The sequence below is a fragment of the Nothoprocta perdicaria genome, unplaced genomic scaffold, assembly GCF_003342845.1.
Source record: "Nothoprocta perdicaria isolate Ctin4 unplaced genomic scaffold, notPer1 scaffold_145, whole genome shotgun sequence".
NCBI classification, from domain to species: Eukaryota; Metazoa; Chordata; class Aves; order Tinamiformes; family Tinamidae; genus Nothoprocta; species Nothoprocta perdicaria.
This window is the reverse complement of record NW_020454594.1, coordinates 580,143-595,857: the sequence shown is the minus strand read 5'-3', so window position 1 is coordinate 595,857 and position 15,715 is coordinate 580,143. Positions and strand designations below refer to the sequence as shown.

Genomic DNA, 15,715 nt, shown 5'->3' with positions numbered 1-15,715 from the left:
AGCCGCGCTCGGGGGCGCTCTCTCGGCAGGACTCCGCGAAGATGGCCGGGGCCGAGGCGGGCATGAGCGGCGCCACCATCCAGCAGCCGCCGCCGCCGCCGCAGCAGCCGACGGCGGCCGCGGACGAGTCGTCGGACAGCGACGGGGAGCACGAGGGGCCGCAGAAACTGATCCGCAAAGTGTCCACGTCGGGGCAGATCCGCAGCAAGGTAAGAGGCGCCGGGCGCCGCCTGCCGCCGCATCCCGCGCGCCCGCCCGCGCCGCTTCCTTCCCCGGCGGCGGCGGCGGCTGCTCCGCACGTGGGGCCCGGCGGGCAGGGAGCCCCGGGGCGGCGGGAGCCCCGCGGCCGCCCCGGCTCCCCCGCGGCCGCCCCGGCCGCCCCTGCCCTCCGGGCCGCCCCGCCGCGCGTGCGGCAGCTGTCCGGGTTCCAYCGGGATTTCATGGGAACGCGCGTTTTTTGGCCGCCCAAAGTCATCCCAGCGGAGCCGCTTAACTTTTGTTTTTCCTTATTTTTCCCCCTTTCTTCGTTTTTTTAATGGGTGGTATCTTTTRCACCCCATTTATTTCCTCCTCCCTCTCCAACACTGACTTTATCAAGAGCGCTCCTGAAACGATCCCTGCTGGCCTGCCCTCTGCATCCCCAAACTTTTCCCAGGCTGCCGCCCCCGTCTGCACCGGCGTCGCTGCCCGGATGCTCTGCGGGCATCCGTGGGGCTGGCAGTGACCCCCGATGCCCCCTCGGCTTTGGGTCCCGCTCAGGTGGTCCCGAGGTGCCGCCGTCTGCAACCCGACAGCACCGCTGCTTTTGCGGTAGCTTTGCCCCGTTTTATGTGTGGGGTGGAAAGGCTTTTGAAAATATTATTGCACCCCTTTTGCAATAAAATGGGGTGATGTTGCATTTGCACGTGCTCGGCTTGGTGGAGGGGTCGCTAATAATATASAAATATATGAAACATGCGACATAAGGTACACAAATAATATACGGATATTGCATGATGCAGAAAACAGTCACATACAAACTTTCTGCTTTAGCACCAGTTCTGCGTGGAGAGCTTTACAAGTGCCAGAGCAAGGCACTTCTTAAATCTACTAAAATGCATCCAAGGATTTGCTCTCTCAAAGTTTCATCTCCGTGTAGAGAGAATACAGGCGTTATGTGTGGTATTGAAACACTTCGGGAGCATGAGATCCCAGTGATTTTTTATTGTCTGTTATATTTTGGGATATTATGCACGTAAAGCCTGTAAGTGCGTGTGAAATTGGGATCTTGTGCGTCTCTAAGAATGCTAAAAGCGATACTTTTGTTTATCTTAGCTTGTGTCTTTGGTTCTATTTTTGTGAATCAGATTTATATAGGAAAATCTGACTGCTGACAGCRTTGTTTAGTACGTGTCCGTGCAGCATCGCTTTGCTGCTTACCGTTTACTATAACATGTAGCTCAGAATAGAAATAACTCCCCATTTAATTAAAAAGTGATATATCTCTGTTGCAGATGAGACCTATGTTCAATAATTCAGCAGCACTTTATTTTATAAGTCAGGATGCATTATTTAGAGGCCGCTATATTTAGACAGACGACTCCCCTGCAGTTKCAGGGTGCTGCGTGCTCGGGGCTGTCCGTGCTCGGTGGTTACATGAAACCAGCAGCGCAGGGAGCACCGCGGAGCCRCGCTCCGACCCGGCCGGTCCCTTCCCATCCCTTCCCTTCCAATGAGGCTGGTTAAGCTCTGCTCACTCTGTGTTCGGAGGCTGAGGTTTTAATTAAACGGAAGGCGGTTTGTCTTACGGCTARGAATAGGCTTTGGAAAGAAACCCAAGCGTGTCTGTTGCGTTTATTGTTGGGGTTTGCGGGCTGTTCAGYGCTGCGCTGCTTTTCTCCAGAGGTTGCTTCTGTGCTTAGGCGAAACGTTTCGGCAACGTGGTATCGGTTCCGTAGCTCAGAGTGAGACCCCAAAGTATCCGCGGGTAATTGTTTTTACTTTACTTAAGGAAGAGGTTATTTTTAGATGTTTTGGTACAGTTGATCGTTTGTGAGAGCCACCATATGGTGATTCTTTGCAGACAGAATCATTCAGTAGTGGTGCTTTTTTTTTTTTTTTTATGTGTTTATAAGAAGATTTAGCAAATGGACGTATAAGGACAAATGCTTTTTCCTGCAGAAATGTAGTTTTGTTSATTCCTGACACTTGTTGCACTCCTAGTGAGTTCTGAAGCCTTGCTGTCTTTCAAATAGCTTATTTCAAACTGTGCTTTCRTTATTTGGCTGAAGGGATGGAGAAAAACAGAAGAGGAAAATGAAAAGAGAGAAGAATGTGTTGGAAGATATAATTGCACAAAAGAGCATTGCTTGTTTATGATACGCTAATAACCAACTTCCCTTTACTGAATTTTATGGTCAGTTTTAACACTGCTTGTGCCTCCTGAATAGTAACAACTTCCACATGCAGCTTTGCTGATTACAGTGCAACTAGTTTTACAGTAAATTGCTGTAAAAATAGATGGATGATAAGGGTGTTAYTTTTAGTTTACATCTAGTTATTACTCATATTTTTAGAGTGCTCTGAGGGCATGCCAGTGACAACATATGGCCCTTACTACTTTCCCTAATACTGAAAACTTGGAGACTGACATATTTTACTGTCTACGAAACTGAAGAGCAGAGAATGAGTTGCAATGCGAAGGACTAAAATACTCCTTGGGAGAACCCTGCTTGTGTCTAGGAGCTGTTCATTCRAGCACCATGCTTGTTTATGGAGTTACACCGTGGCAGCAGTCCTCTTTCAGGGAGCCAGGACTAAAATTAATTAGCACTTCCATGAGATTAAAGCCAGCATCTTTAAATCTTATCCTGGAAGCCGGTGCGTTTGTGGAGCACATATGTGTTCCCTGGAGGAAAGGCAACAGAATGAACAGGTGCCAGGAGCCCCCTGAAGCTTGAGCAGTTTGGAGCTGAAACCCTGGCGTGTTGAAACAATTCTTGACTTCGTGCCGCCCACTCACCCCCTGGTGAGACCCGACTATTTAGTACATAAAAAAGCGTCTTGGAATATCCATCGTATCTTCTTGAGGACTTTGGCAAACCATAGGCAGTTTGGTAGCAGTACGTGTGAAGATGTACAAACAGTGTTATACGAGGGATTTAAATTRTGAAAAATACTGCTTGCATCTGCATTAAATTTGGCTTCTTTGCTTTTTCAGTGTGCTGGCTAAGGCAGGCAGCGCCGGTGCCTTCCTGAATGAAACAGGTCATGGGCTTCGCTCAGCTCCTTGGGGCWGCCGTGCCCAGACCGCGACTGACATCAGCCAGGTCCCAGTTTCTTTCATCACTGTAGTGCAAAGTGTCTTCCTTAAAGATGCCCTTGTCCAGCTCTCCAGGACTGGAACCTGTCTAGAAGGGAAGCCTCAAATTAGAACTGACACTTTATTTATGTATTTTCTGTTCGTTTTGGGGGCAAGCACGGCAGTAATAAATGAAATGGTTCCTGGATACTTTGAAGAGTGCTTAGATGAGCGTAGTTACAGCTCCTGCTCTTATCTTGAGTACTCTTTGCTAAGAATTGGGTATGAGTAGCAGCTGCATCGCTGACCTGGCCTGCTACATTAATGGGTGCGTGCGCGGTTAATGGGCAGGCTCTGCTGGATGTGTGTGTTGCTCTCAAATCTGCGAGGGGGGATCTGGCCTGTGGCTATTTTTGCACGAAGCAGACACGCTGTGGCAGAAGGTACAAGTCAGGAAATGCAAGAAAACAGGGAGTATTTAGTGAGATAAATAAGCTTGAAACATATCAAGGAGAATGTCTTTTTTTTTTTTCCCTTTGCTTCACCTCAAGTGGCTTTTGCTAATAATGAAATTGCTGCAACGTGGGAGATTTTCTGAGACCCGGGTGTGTTATAATTAGTGGAGATGCTACAGTGTTGTTTAGCTAAACGGCAAGAGTTGTCACTAGAATTATCTTATCTAAGGTCTTAATATATTTTTTAGATATCCTAAATCATTATAGAGTAATAAAAGTAAGTTAATTAAATTCCCACTGTGTTTTTATTGGCCTTAGTGGACAACACCAGCCATTTAGGAAACTGAGCCTTCAAAAACTTCCTAAGCTCTTCCATATGGTGACATTTCACAGGGCCAAGTCCCAGTAGTCACTTCCTGTTTGTTTCTGGTATACATTTTTCTCTGATTACTCGAGTTTGTTAATTCACCTAAATATTAAGGTGCTGTTGCTGGTGATAGTATYAGACTTGATGAACGTTAGTCTGTGCAATGTAATCTGCTTTTCCCAGCYCTTATAGTTTGGTAATTTCTGATTTGCTTGGCTAACTAGTAGTTGATGCCTTTCGGATGAAATRAAAGATGATTTTTATGTACCAGGAAGTCTCAAGGGAATGTTGTGGTAGCAAATTTTAACTCTAATGTGGATCGTGGATGTGTGTTAGGATTGTGTGCATCTGCATGACCTCAAAATGCATTGTAATTTGCAATTTAAATTTTGCAACTTAAATGGCATATACAGCATCTCTAAACTTTATCACCCTGGTAACTCAGAGTGAGGCAGAACTAAGGTGACTAAACTTGGCATCTGACATAAAAGATTTAAGAATATTTGCAGGATTTGCAGATTTGCAGGATATTTGCCTTCAATATTTAATCTTCACTCCTTTCCTCTACCTAATTTTCAGTCTACAGTTAACTCAGTTGTATAATGGGTATGCCACAGACCCATCCCCAGTGAAGAAAATTACTGAAATGTTTGAGAACTTGTTCCAAGATCTCAGGCAAATTTGACTCCCTCCCCTCCTCTTATACCTATTTATTGAAGTAAAATACTCAGGCTCAGACCACCAGTGTGTGCTACCAATATGTGCAGAAAAACATACTTACACGCAGAATAATATATGTAAAGTTTCCTATCTATATGTATTATTCAGTTCTCAAGTATGTCTGTAAGAGGCAGGAATGTTTTAGCATAAAATATCAGGATGTGCTGCTTGCTTTTCATACTTGATGTAACTCTGCATAAGCTTTCAAAACAAGGATGCGTTAATGGAAAACTCCAGCTGAGGACATGGCTGGTTTGGAAAGTCGGGAATGACTGAACATGGGATGCAGAAGACAGCAGGGTTGGAACGGAAAGAGTTACACTGTTTAAGGCACGGCGGTGATTACCACTCCAAATTCTGACATATGTTTGTGTAAAGCTGAAATAAAATCTGCTAAGGCATTTTAGTGATGCATGTACTGGCAAAGCCGAAATTGCTAAGTAATTAACAGAAAGGAGGAGCTTACAGTGTTTTCAGTAGACATTTGCAAATGGGCCTTTTGAGATAATAGTTGCTTTTGGTCTTTTATTTTTTTCTTCTTTCTAGAGTCTTTAAAGATGTAATGCTACTTGCTCGGAAAAATAACATGAGCTTTGCTTTTTTTTCCCCTGCCAGCTGGTGAGTCCTGAATATGAAGAAAGACAAGATAATTGTACTCTCATCTTTAGTATAAGAAATTTTTGTTTATTTTGTGTTTTGTTCCAAGGAGCTGGGGAATGCTTTCCTGGCAAAAAGATTGACTTAAATACATTGAGCTGGTTGTGTAATTTTGGGAGAATTTCTTGTTTTAAGAAGCAGAGGAGGGGACAAATTCAAGATTAAATGACAACCAGGAATCCCTTTTCTGGCGTGTCTGATCTTGTGAATGTCACGTGCCCAGTCCTGAGGACACCCAACGGCCATGGCAGAGCTCAAGGAAGGRCTATTTAATATCTGGACCTTTAACTATGGAGGGCTGCATAGATAATTTGTGGACATTTGGAATYGCTTCCAGCAGCTCCAGCAGAATCCAACGCTACTGTATGACTTTATGGACTGTCTGGGCTGTTGAGGTTAACTTGGATGGATGTGAGAGAACACAGTGAATTCAAGTGATTTTCTAGTTCAAGTGGTGATCCAACAAATAGGCTGGCCTTTATCTGAAGGGAAGTATTGAATCCTCTTGACTAGCTGAAGATGATAAACAATTTAAACCTGTGTTCTTGCTCTGAAACTGTCAAAAACAACCCCACAAAGTTTTATTTCATACCATTACTCCCATTCTCTTTGAACTCTGAGCAGCTAAGCTTCTGGTAAGGGCTCTATAGGATGACATATGTTGTTTGGAGACTTGAAAATCTAAGCTCGGTGAGAAGGTAACGTGCAGCTTGGTGTTTSGGTGTTGATTGATTGAAAGTCAGAGTATCACCTGGAGTTTTGGATATGGAAGAACACAGTTAATTTTGATGTTGTGGGTAGTTTTCCCTCTAATACGGTTAAAATGCGAGGTGTGTGGTGTTTTGTGGATGTAACTCTGAAGCTGAAGTTGCAGAGGAACAAGAACAGTGTTTTGGTTTTCTCCCCATAATGTTTTTATTGCTTTTTTTTTTTTTTTTAAGATAGGTGAATTATTGATAACATACTTGGTGCTGATCAGTTTTTCAGAATAATAATTCGATACCTGGACCTTGTCTCTTAGGAAGAGAAATAGCTCTTCCTTTCACCTTTGTATTTGCCTTCTCCTTCCATTATTGTTTTATCCTTTCGCCTCGTGACTCCGAAAGTCACATCCTCCAGGATCTTCCTCTGCAAACCTGAGGTCAGACTGCTAAATAACAGTGTGGTTACCATAAAACTCAGCTGGACGCGGAGTTCAAGGCACAACCTGCAATTTGCAGTGGCAGAGAAAGCCTAGCTCGGGGGCATCCCCGTCCTCCTCCACATCATAAAAAAGGGACCTCCTTCTTTCGTATTATAAACCCTGCATTTATCACAATGAGCAAGCTTAACGTGGACCCAAAGAGGGTATTTAATTGATATGCTAAAAATAAGAACACTATTAGATGCTCTTTAAAATGAAATGGAAGATTTATTCTAGTAAAATGTTTCAGTATGTACTTAAACACTTCAGACGTGCTGAACGCTTTTAYATGATTGATTACTGCTTAAAATTAAGCCGGGGCTTAAGTGCTTGCTGGATGTAGGCCACAAGAATTTCAGATACAAAGTTAGAACTTAGATGGAAAAAGTTTTGTAAATCAACTATGGATTTTCATATTACGCTGCACAATTACAAACAAACAGCAAACAATTTTTTTCCAGATAATTTCTTTTTTTTTTTTTTTAATTTGTCTGATGTTCCTGTTGAAGAGTCTTTCAGCACAAAACCGTTCTGGTGCGGAAAGCGCGATAACAAAACCCCAAGCTATTCTCGTGGGAGAGTTAACAGGCCGGTGATGAAATCGCCACGGCTTTATGCTCGATGAGAATTTATTTGTGTGTTATATGGGTGGCGTGTGATTTATGGCCGCACGAGCCATTCATTTCCTTGCCTTTCAGTGTTTGGGTTCTGTAAATGGTGTGAGAGGGAGCTGCATTATTGTCACTTAGCAACCTTAATAGATTTTTTTTTTTTGAGCCTAAGTAGCCTTTTGCTGCCAGTTTCCCAGTGTATTTGCTGAGGAGGGAGCAACAGCAGCCCCTCTGCGGGCAGCCCAKGGGGAGGATGTGCTGTGAAATTCCCGGGAATTTCTAGGCGCGCTGGCTGGAGCAAGGTGCCGTGGTGGCGTTGGGCAGCTCCGGGTGGCCTGGTGCTSTTGGGACCTGCTGAGGGTTGGGGTGGGCCCAGGGGCTGCCGTGAGGTCCCGTCAGGTGGTGCCTTAGGGTAACCAGGGGAGTTCGCCTGTTGGCAACCGGTTGTCCTCACAGGTGCTGCGAGGCTTGGGAGAAGCACGGAGGACGGTGTCACCAGGGCTGGCTGGAAGTGCCAACCTTCCTTGGGTCAATCCTCTCCTCTCCCTTCAGCCAGCAGCTCYGCGAGGTTCCTCCAATAACCTGCGCAAGAAAGGAGCTGCCCAACACCAACACTTCTTTTCTTCCCGATTTTCATCTGCTGTGAATTGGGGGTTTTTCTCCTGTTTCACGTGAGCCTCCTTGAGTTACTTCATTGGCAGGCACTGCACGGGCCTCGGCCTCAAGCTCTGTGCTTTAAATAAATGTGGAGAAGACGGARCAGAAAGGGTAAAGGAAGGGGCTGCGGTGAGTCAGGATCCTGTCAGTGAGAGAATATGGTGGTGTTATTGGTGTATACAGTAATTCTTTCTGTTGTGTATTAACTTGGTGTATTTATAATACGTGGCCCCTGCCAGGGAAAAAAATGCTGGGAGCAAATGGAGTGCGGAGAGCAGCTCTGGGCAGTGGAGGGCTGCTGTGAGTGACTGACTTGGGCTGCAGGTGAAGAGCAAACATTTCTGATTAAACCAGAGCTTTTAAGGAAATAAAAAATATTTTTTATCGTTTACACAGCTTCTCATTAAAGGCAAAATAAACAGGGATAACCTTCAGAGCCATGAGACCTAAAGTTCTCTCTCATGTTGTTAAACTTGATTTTCTTTCCTCTGAGTGAATGAAGTTGTCTAAGCAAACTTGGTGTGTAATATAGGAGAGCCTTATAATGCTTTTGAATGTAAGGGAGCTTCTTCACATAGCTCTGTTGGTGGCTGCCTGCTCTTTTTTGTTATACATGAATGCAGGGATAATGTGTGTATTTGCATGCTGCTTCTTGCCCGCTTCTGTCTCAACCTCTGTGAGGCAAAGTCAGGATTTTTTTTCCCCTGTTTTTTTTTTTTTTCCTAGTTCATTATGTTATTAATGGAGAATGTGCCTCAAAACTATGTACAGGGAAGATCAAATTTGTACCTCCCACGCGCTACCACTTAGGCCGCTGGTCTCCCGTCTCCCGTCTGATCCACCAGCAGTGGAAGCTGCAGAAATTCAAAGCCAGTTAAACAAGTCAGGGTYTGTGTTTGTATCTTCTCTGCTAGATTACAAACTTTTTCCCTTGGCCCACTTGCTTGTTTTGTATAATACATTAAAAATACATTAAAAAATCTTCTAAGGTCAGGAGTTGTGTGTCTATGTTCAGTACTGCTTGCAAAGTGCTTTGTGCCTTGTGTTCTGCTGCTTCTTCAGCATTTCAAACAAGAAGATACTAATAAATACAGGACTCTTGATCAGCTTTTGCCAAAAGTAAGCGTTAAACGTGCTGGAAATGTCAAGGTATATATGCTTAAAAGGCCACCAGTGCTTGTATCATGTTACCTCGGTCCTACCAAGTAAATGTGATTGTAGTGATTAGCTTTGGATGGTGAAAGAATATACATTGCTTGTCTTCAGCTTTTGCATTTTCCCTTGTAGTCCTGATTATAGCTCAGCTCTCACTTTATGCTAGAGCTAAGATCAGGAAAATTCTGTGCATGTGTGTATGTCTGCATATCAATATCTATTTACTTTTTTTTTTCTCTAATGTCTGTTTATCACTTGGTAGATGAAGTGGGATGGAGGAGGTGGGAGCAGTGTCACAGGTTGTCCTCCTTCCCCATCCCTTGTCAGGGGACCTGTTTGCAGCAGTTTAGCAAAGGACTCCTGTTGCAGGTCACCCTTTGAGCCTGTSATAGACCTGTGCCCAGCAGGCAGGTCCACAGAGAGGACTTGGAAGTGACTGGGAAATCTTACTTTTTTTATGTGATTTAAAAAAAAATAGAAAAAATCACAGCCAGGCAAGGAAGCAAATAAGCTTCTGCTGAATTTTATGCCAGGGATGATTATACCTTTTCTTTGAGATGTACACTGGGGTTATTTATAGCAACTCTGCAGTTTAAATTGCTGTGTGGAGGTGTAGGAGGGAATAGAGAGGGCCTTTCTGGAGGGAAAAGAAAATGGGAATTGTTACAGAACCATAATTGTAATTTGGGTTGGAAGGGACCACTGGAGGTCATGGGATCCCACCCACACGCTCAAAGCAGGGAAGATTTTTGAAAAGCAGCATTAGGTTTTTCAGTGCCTTGGCTTTGTGAATGGCTTCTGCTTTACTGGATGTGATTTGTCATCTATTTCCAACAAACTTTTCTCTCTCTTTCCCTTTTACACAGCTGTAACCCTGGCTGGTTTACCATAAGACTGTATGATGCTGCAGCTGAAATGTGGAAGTTGGAATTTTGAGACACTTCAGGGAACTAAGCTCCCCTATTCCAAAAGAAAATTGCAAGAACTTAAACTTATTTTCTTGTTTTCTTTTGGTTTTGGTGTCATTCTGCACTTTGGACCTGGATTTTTGAGGAGGATGCAGAGAGCTACTGTTGAGGGGGGCTGCACGGGGCTGCACAGTGATCAGAGATGCTCCTAAATCCCTGGGTCTGGTTGATGAGGGGAATTCTGCCCTTCTCACAAGTGCTGAAGGTCTGGAGGATGGTGCTGAGCAAGTCCCATCCAAACACAGTGACCAAATGTTTGGTACAAGGAACTGATAAAAATTAGGCTTCTTGGCCAATATCACATTGTGAATATTCTTGTTATGTTTTTATCCTATATATATATATACCCTATATATATATATATATATCTCCGAAATGCATCCCTTGTCATAGAAGTGATTATAAAACATTTCAAACTATGCAGTTAAGATGAAAGACTTAATTTTACCCCCATTACTTGGGGAACTCAGCGCATAAACTTGTTGAGTTTTGCTTGATTTTATTTAATCAGTGAGTAAGTTCTAAGATTATGTGGAGGTTTGTAGTACTGCTCCATTAAAAACACTTGTAATAGAATTTTTGTTCTCTAGATGCCTACACAATGTACAAAATTATTATAAATTATTCCTCCGGTAGGTATAAATAAGGAAAATGTTCTAACATGTTACATGTAGCRGTGGCATTTCTTTTAATTGCAAAATGACATTATTTTTAGGTAGAAAGGTTGAAAATCGCTAGTGGTGTCTTGCTAAGTGGTGTAATAGGCTGGCTTTTTCTTTTGAGTCTGACTGAATTTGCACTTAATTTTTACCCTAGGGAATGGAGCTTACAATGAAAACTTCTTTGCATGCTATCTGAGAATTTCTTAATTTTTGATTCATCTTTTTATGTAGTGTATTGTGTGTAGCTTGGCTATACAGGTGTTTTTTTTAGGTTTAAAATTTGGGAAAATTTTAAACATGAACATGAAGCCTAGCGTGAAGTTCAGACAGCTCCCGGACGAAGTTGGGAGCTGTGCCTCTTATAGAAGCTCTGTTTATATTATTCCATTTGAGAACTTCATAGCATGTCTATTACAGCCATCTCCTTTTATAAATTGGCTATATAAACTATTTCTAAACTGAAACAGGAATGTAGTTGTGGATTTTTTTTCTTTGCTTGGAATGAATATATAGTGAAAGGCCATTTGAGAGTGTTGATGAGTCTGTCTTGGCAACCTGGGCCGGGTTTATTGCACATAGGCACGCAGCTGCCTGAGCTCTGGTGGGAGGTTTTATCTTCTTTGTTATTTCCCCAAGTCGCACAGAGAAAAGTGCAGTTGGAAATGTCAACATCCTGGGATTTGAACAATGGGGATGGACCAGCTTTTAGCGTTCATAAAAGCTTCTGGGGAAGACACAGAAGGAATAGGAAGGGCAGCAGGTCCCTTTTGCTGGTGCATTTTAAATGTATTATGGTGTAACATGTGAGACTGGTTCCTTCCGMGGCTGGAGCAGAGATAGAGGGTTGTTTGCAAACAGCAAAATAACTAGGGAACAGCTTTTGGTGCAAGTGTCTTGGAGTCCTGGGACCACACATGACAGTAGGTGCTTAACCCGACTCTCTTTGACATCTGTATGTGTTTTTTTGTTTTGTTTCCAGTGAATAGGGTTTTTTTTTCACCTTTTAGGGTGATTTCATGCGCCATCCTGGCCAACAGACGCTGTAATGAAAGTTCAGTGGAGTGGCAATGTGTTGTCTATGTCTTGCCAATGCAAGGAGGGATGTGGTGCTTGATCYGCTGCCGTATAAGCTCCTGTTCTGTGGAGAGGACCAGAAGTGGTTGAAGCAGTAGCATAAAATAAGGACTAYCGCTGGGGCAGGATTTGAGGTTCTGTATGTTTTAGTGCTGTGCACACCTAGCCCTCTTTGTTCCCAATAAGCAAGTGGAGGAGGTTTAAAATGAGAAGGTTTAGCACAAAAATAATCAAGATGTGGGTGCCTGTGCAGCATCCTTGCTGCTGCTTCTCCGTGCCTGAAATTTCCATGGGGCAGACTGGTCAGGAAGTGACCTGTGGTGCTATATCTGCAGCGAGGTGTTGGATTTTGCCTGCTGTGATGGCTCTGTAACAGCATTTCTCCTAGAAGTGTGCTGTCCGGAGGCCACTATTCACCCTATAAATCCTTCATTATTTTTTATAATCTGTAGCTCCTGAGGTACTCCAATTTTTGTTTTCCTTTCTTCTCCTTGGGTGGGTTCCTTTCCACGAATTTGTGATGTTGCTTCAGTTAAAAGTATATTTTAACTGCTGCTATCGGAGCCCAAATAGTCAAATGTGATTGCCTCCCTTAGAAATGCTGCTGAAATATTTGGTCTCAGTGGTGTTATAAGGCTTGTGTGTTCTCTGAGGATGATAAGCATTTATTTTAATTTAAAAGCAGTTTATTCCCTATTTTTCCACTAGATGAGTGCGGAAGGTGTTGTGGGCTAGTGGGATCAAAGGGCCTGGATGATAATGCAGGTGCTGAAAGCTTTCTGTAGCTATCACAAAATTTTCATTCTGCAAAGCATTTGTGTTCTGAAATGCATATTCTTATGCTATGGTTGTTTGTGTAGCTGGTGACCATGCTTACAACAAAAGCTTATTTATTAAACCATATCTGCCAAGCTAGAAAAGCTAGATTATTTTCCTTTGCTGCAGATGAAAGTGGGGATTCTTTAGAAAACATTTTGGTTCTGAGGAGAAAGCTACAACTTCTAAGATAATCCAGAGAGGCTAGGGAATTTATTGGACTTGTTTAACATATCTTTTAATTTTGTCTGTAATTGAACCACATACCGCTCAGCTRTGATGTCAAATGTCCACAGATCGCAGTGGTGAGAAAGGAGAGCGGCCGCCCTGAGTGAACTGCCCTCCTAAAACAACTTTCTCTTCTTGTGGCTTCTGTTTTATAAGAGAACTGGGGGAGGCTCCAAGGCACCGTGTTTCGGTGGGCRCCGGGGCAGCGTGTTAGGCCGCAGAGATCCCTCCAGACAGGGCCGAGCCCTGGCGAACAGCGCCGCTTTAGGCGAGGATCAAGGCCGTTACCGATGGGGAGAGCGGCCGCGCAGGAGCCCGCGCTCGCGCAGGGTCCCCCGTTCGCCTGCCCCACGCCGGAGTTCAGCCTGGCCAAACAGCCGCGTTTCGGGTTGTAATTGTGCGGTCTCTGCGCTTCAACAGCGTGTATCCCAATACTGCTTTTGTTACAGCGTTATGCTCCTTAGCGCAGGGTGTTATCAGCGTCATTTCCCGTCTTGCCCCGAGGTGGCCGCGTGTGCGCGGGCTGACGCGGCGCTGCCCTCGCCGGCCCTGGCGCTCCGGCCTCGGCGCTCCGGCCTCGGCGCTCCGGCCTCCGCCGCGGCTCCCCACGGAGCTCGTGGGCGCCGCGTTGCCTCACCCGAAACCCCTTATCTCGCTTCCAGTTCCCCGGCAGGCAGTAGCTCGCGTATCTCTGCAAAACACGGCGCTGTATTGTGCGGGCCTGTCCCAAAACACGCAGGAGGGGAGAGATTTACAGCAGGGCCCTCCGTTAATCCCGTTTCCTTGTTTCTCGGCTCCGCGTGCAGCGGTGGGTGAGGTTCTTGGGATGGGTTTTTGGCTTTATGTGGCTCACTGTTCAACTGCCAGGATGTTTGAGACCTCCCAACCTGCCCCACGTACCTGAACGGCGGTGTTGCCGGCACTGCAGCAGTAACCCGTCTGCAGCAAAACTTTGGRGAGTATCTTGCTAAGTAAATACCCGAGGGCCTGGATAAGTGGGTACGRATTAACGGGACAAAGCACAACTGGACAAAGCACAACGGGCTGGTGTTTTCAGCCTCCTCATTTTCCGTGATCTCTCTCATCCCTGTAAGCAGGACCGAAGTGACCAGCGATTCAAAGTCCCTAGTCCCAATAAAAGTGTCAGCGCTAGGAGACGGTCCGATCGGGATCACAGCCTCCCCAGTGTAAATTTCTGACGTGTTTGTTGCTTTTGAGTTTGTTTTTGTTTGTTTTTCATCTTCCACTGACCTAAGAAGCACAGTTATTGTAGCTAACAATACTGTTACAACACATGCTGACAAAATCCAGATAACGCAAAGCTGGGCTGACACTTGATCCTTTACTCACACTATTGTTCCATAATATTTTTTCCTCCATGACATCATGAACTATGAAGGTGCCAATGTTTTTTTTAACTGCCTAGCCTTTTCTTCCTTCATGCCCTAACCTTTACATTTAAAAATAACTTTTTTGTTGTTGCTCTGGGTATTTAACACACATTTTGAGAGGAAGCSGATCTCCACGTGAGAATGTTTAACATCTGTGGTGGTTTTACCACCGCGTATTCAAAGCAGTTGGCAAATGCATTTATCTGCAGGGCTACAATGACATTTTTCTCTGCAGCTGTATCCATGACAACAGCTGGGAATGTCCATGCCTCTCCAATTCTTAGAAAAATATGAATTCTTACCTTCCTCGTGAAACGTGTGGCAGAARGGGCTGTACGAGCTTCATCACGCTGGATTCCCTTCGGCCATTAAGTAATGGCCTCTCCCAAGTGCTTAAATATCCAAGAAGTATCAAAAGAGCAAAACTAAAATACGTGCATCTGTGGGCACTGGGAGAAGAATGAGTCTCTGTTTCGTGATCACCTGCTGGAATTTAGTGCAAGTTGCATGAGCATTTGAGAAACAAGAATATTGGGGAAGTTGCTTTTATTCTCAGTGTTGCCACCTACAGGAAGTATACCATTTTAAACACAAAGTTTAGAGCTGTATAAAACAATGTATCACTGAGAAAATCACTTATGAATTTCTGCCTTTGCATAAAAAGGTGTTTTTTTTTTTTTTCTCAGTAGGGCACCATCTCTCTGTAAATGTTGCCTTTAAACGTAGTGAATGGCACATGAAGTGGTAGATAAGTAGTGGTGCAGCAGTAGTTGGTATTGGGCAACTTTTCAAGAGCACTTAGCATCCAGCAACTCCAGAGTGACTTATTTACATGCCTAAATGGGAGTTTTGTGCTGAATGCTCTTGAAAAGATGATGGTGTTTAAAGCAGCCTCTTAAGCCAAAATCTGAATTCAAGGATGAAGCCCGTATACCCAYCCTGCTACAAAACATAGGCTGCCAAAAAGCAGGGATTTTTTGGGAGCTGGGAAAATGAAGGTCCTAAACTTASTGCCTGGGAACACTGTTTGCATCCATGTTAAGTCATCTTCTTTCCTTCTTCTCTTTTGGTTTTATGAGTAGTTTCTGGACCACCAAGATGACCCAGCTTGTCCGTTGATTTAAGCAACATGAAAAACTGACCATGACAAATGGTAGAACTATTTAAGTTGTTCCATCACAATTATTTGTGCAAAAGTTGTATATTTTTATTAAGTGAGGGTAGGCAGCAGTTTGAAAGGCAACTTACCATTTTTTTGCTGTCTGGCAAGGAGAAGGGAGAATAGTTTGTAGCTTTTGGGGAAGTGGGAGGGAATGGGGGGAAAAGCAGGGAAGTCACAGAAGTGATGGAAAGAGGGAGACACTTCCTAAGCCTAGAGAGGCTTTTGGAGAACATGCTCAGTTGAGGAAATTGCTGGTCTGAAGAGTTCAAAGGACTCAGCCTCCAAGACCATAGATACCTGGGGAGAGGTTTGTGTGTGTGGTGTGTGGG

The 15,715-nt window shown here is 44.3% G+C and overlaps 1 protein-coding gene across 1 annotated transcript in view; it reads left to right on the top strand.

Moving 5' to 3' along the window:
- The window catches only part of DGKH (diacylglycerol kinase eta), a 147,823-nt gene that overhangs the window by 5,705 nt on the left and 126,403 nt on the right, over positions 1–15,715 (top strand). Inside the window, exon 2 of the mRNA XM_026034502.1 lies at positions 30–209. Coding sequence (XP_025890287.1) covers positions 42–209 — 168 coding nt within the window. The 5' untranslated portion in view covers positions 30–41. The remainder of the gene's footprint in view (positions 1–29; positions 210–15,715) is intronic.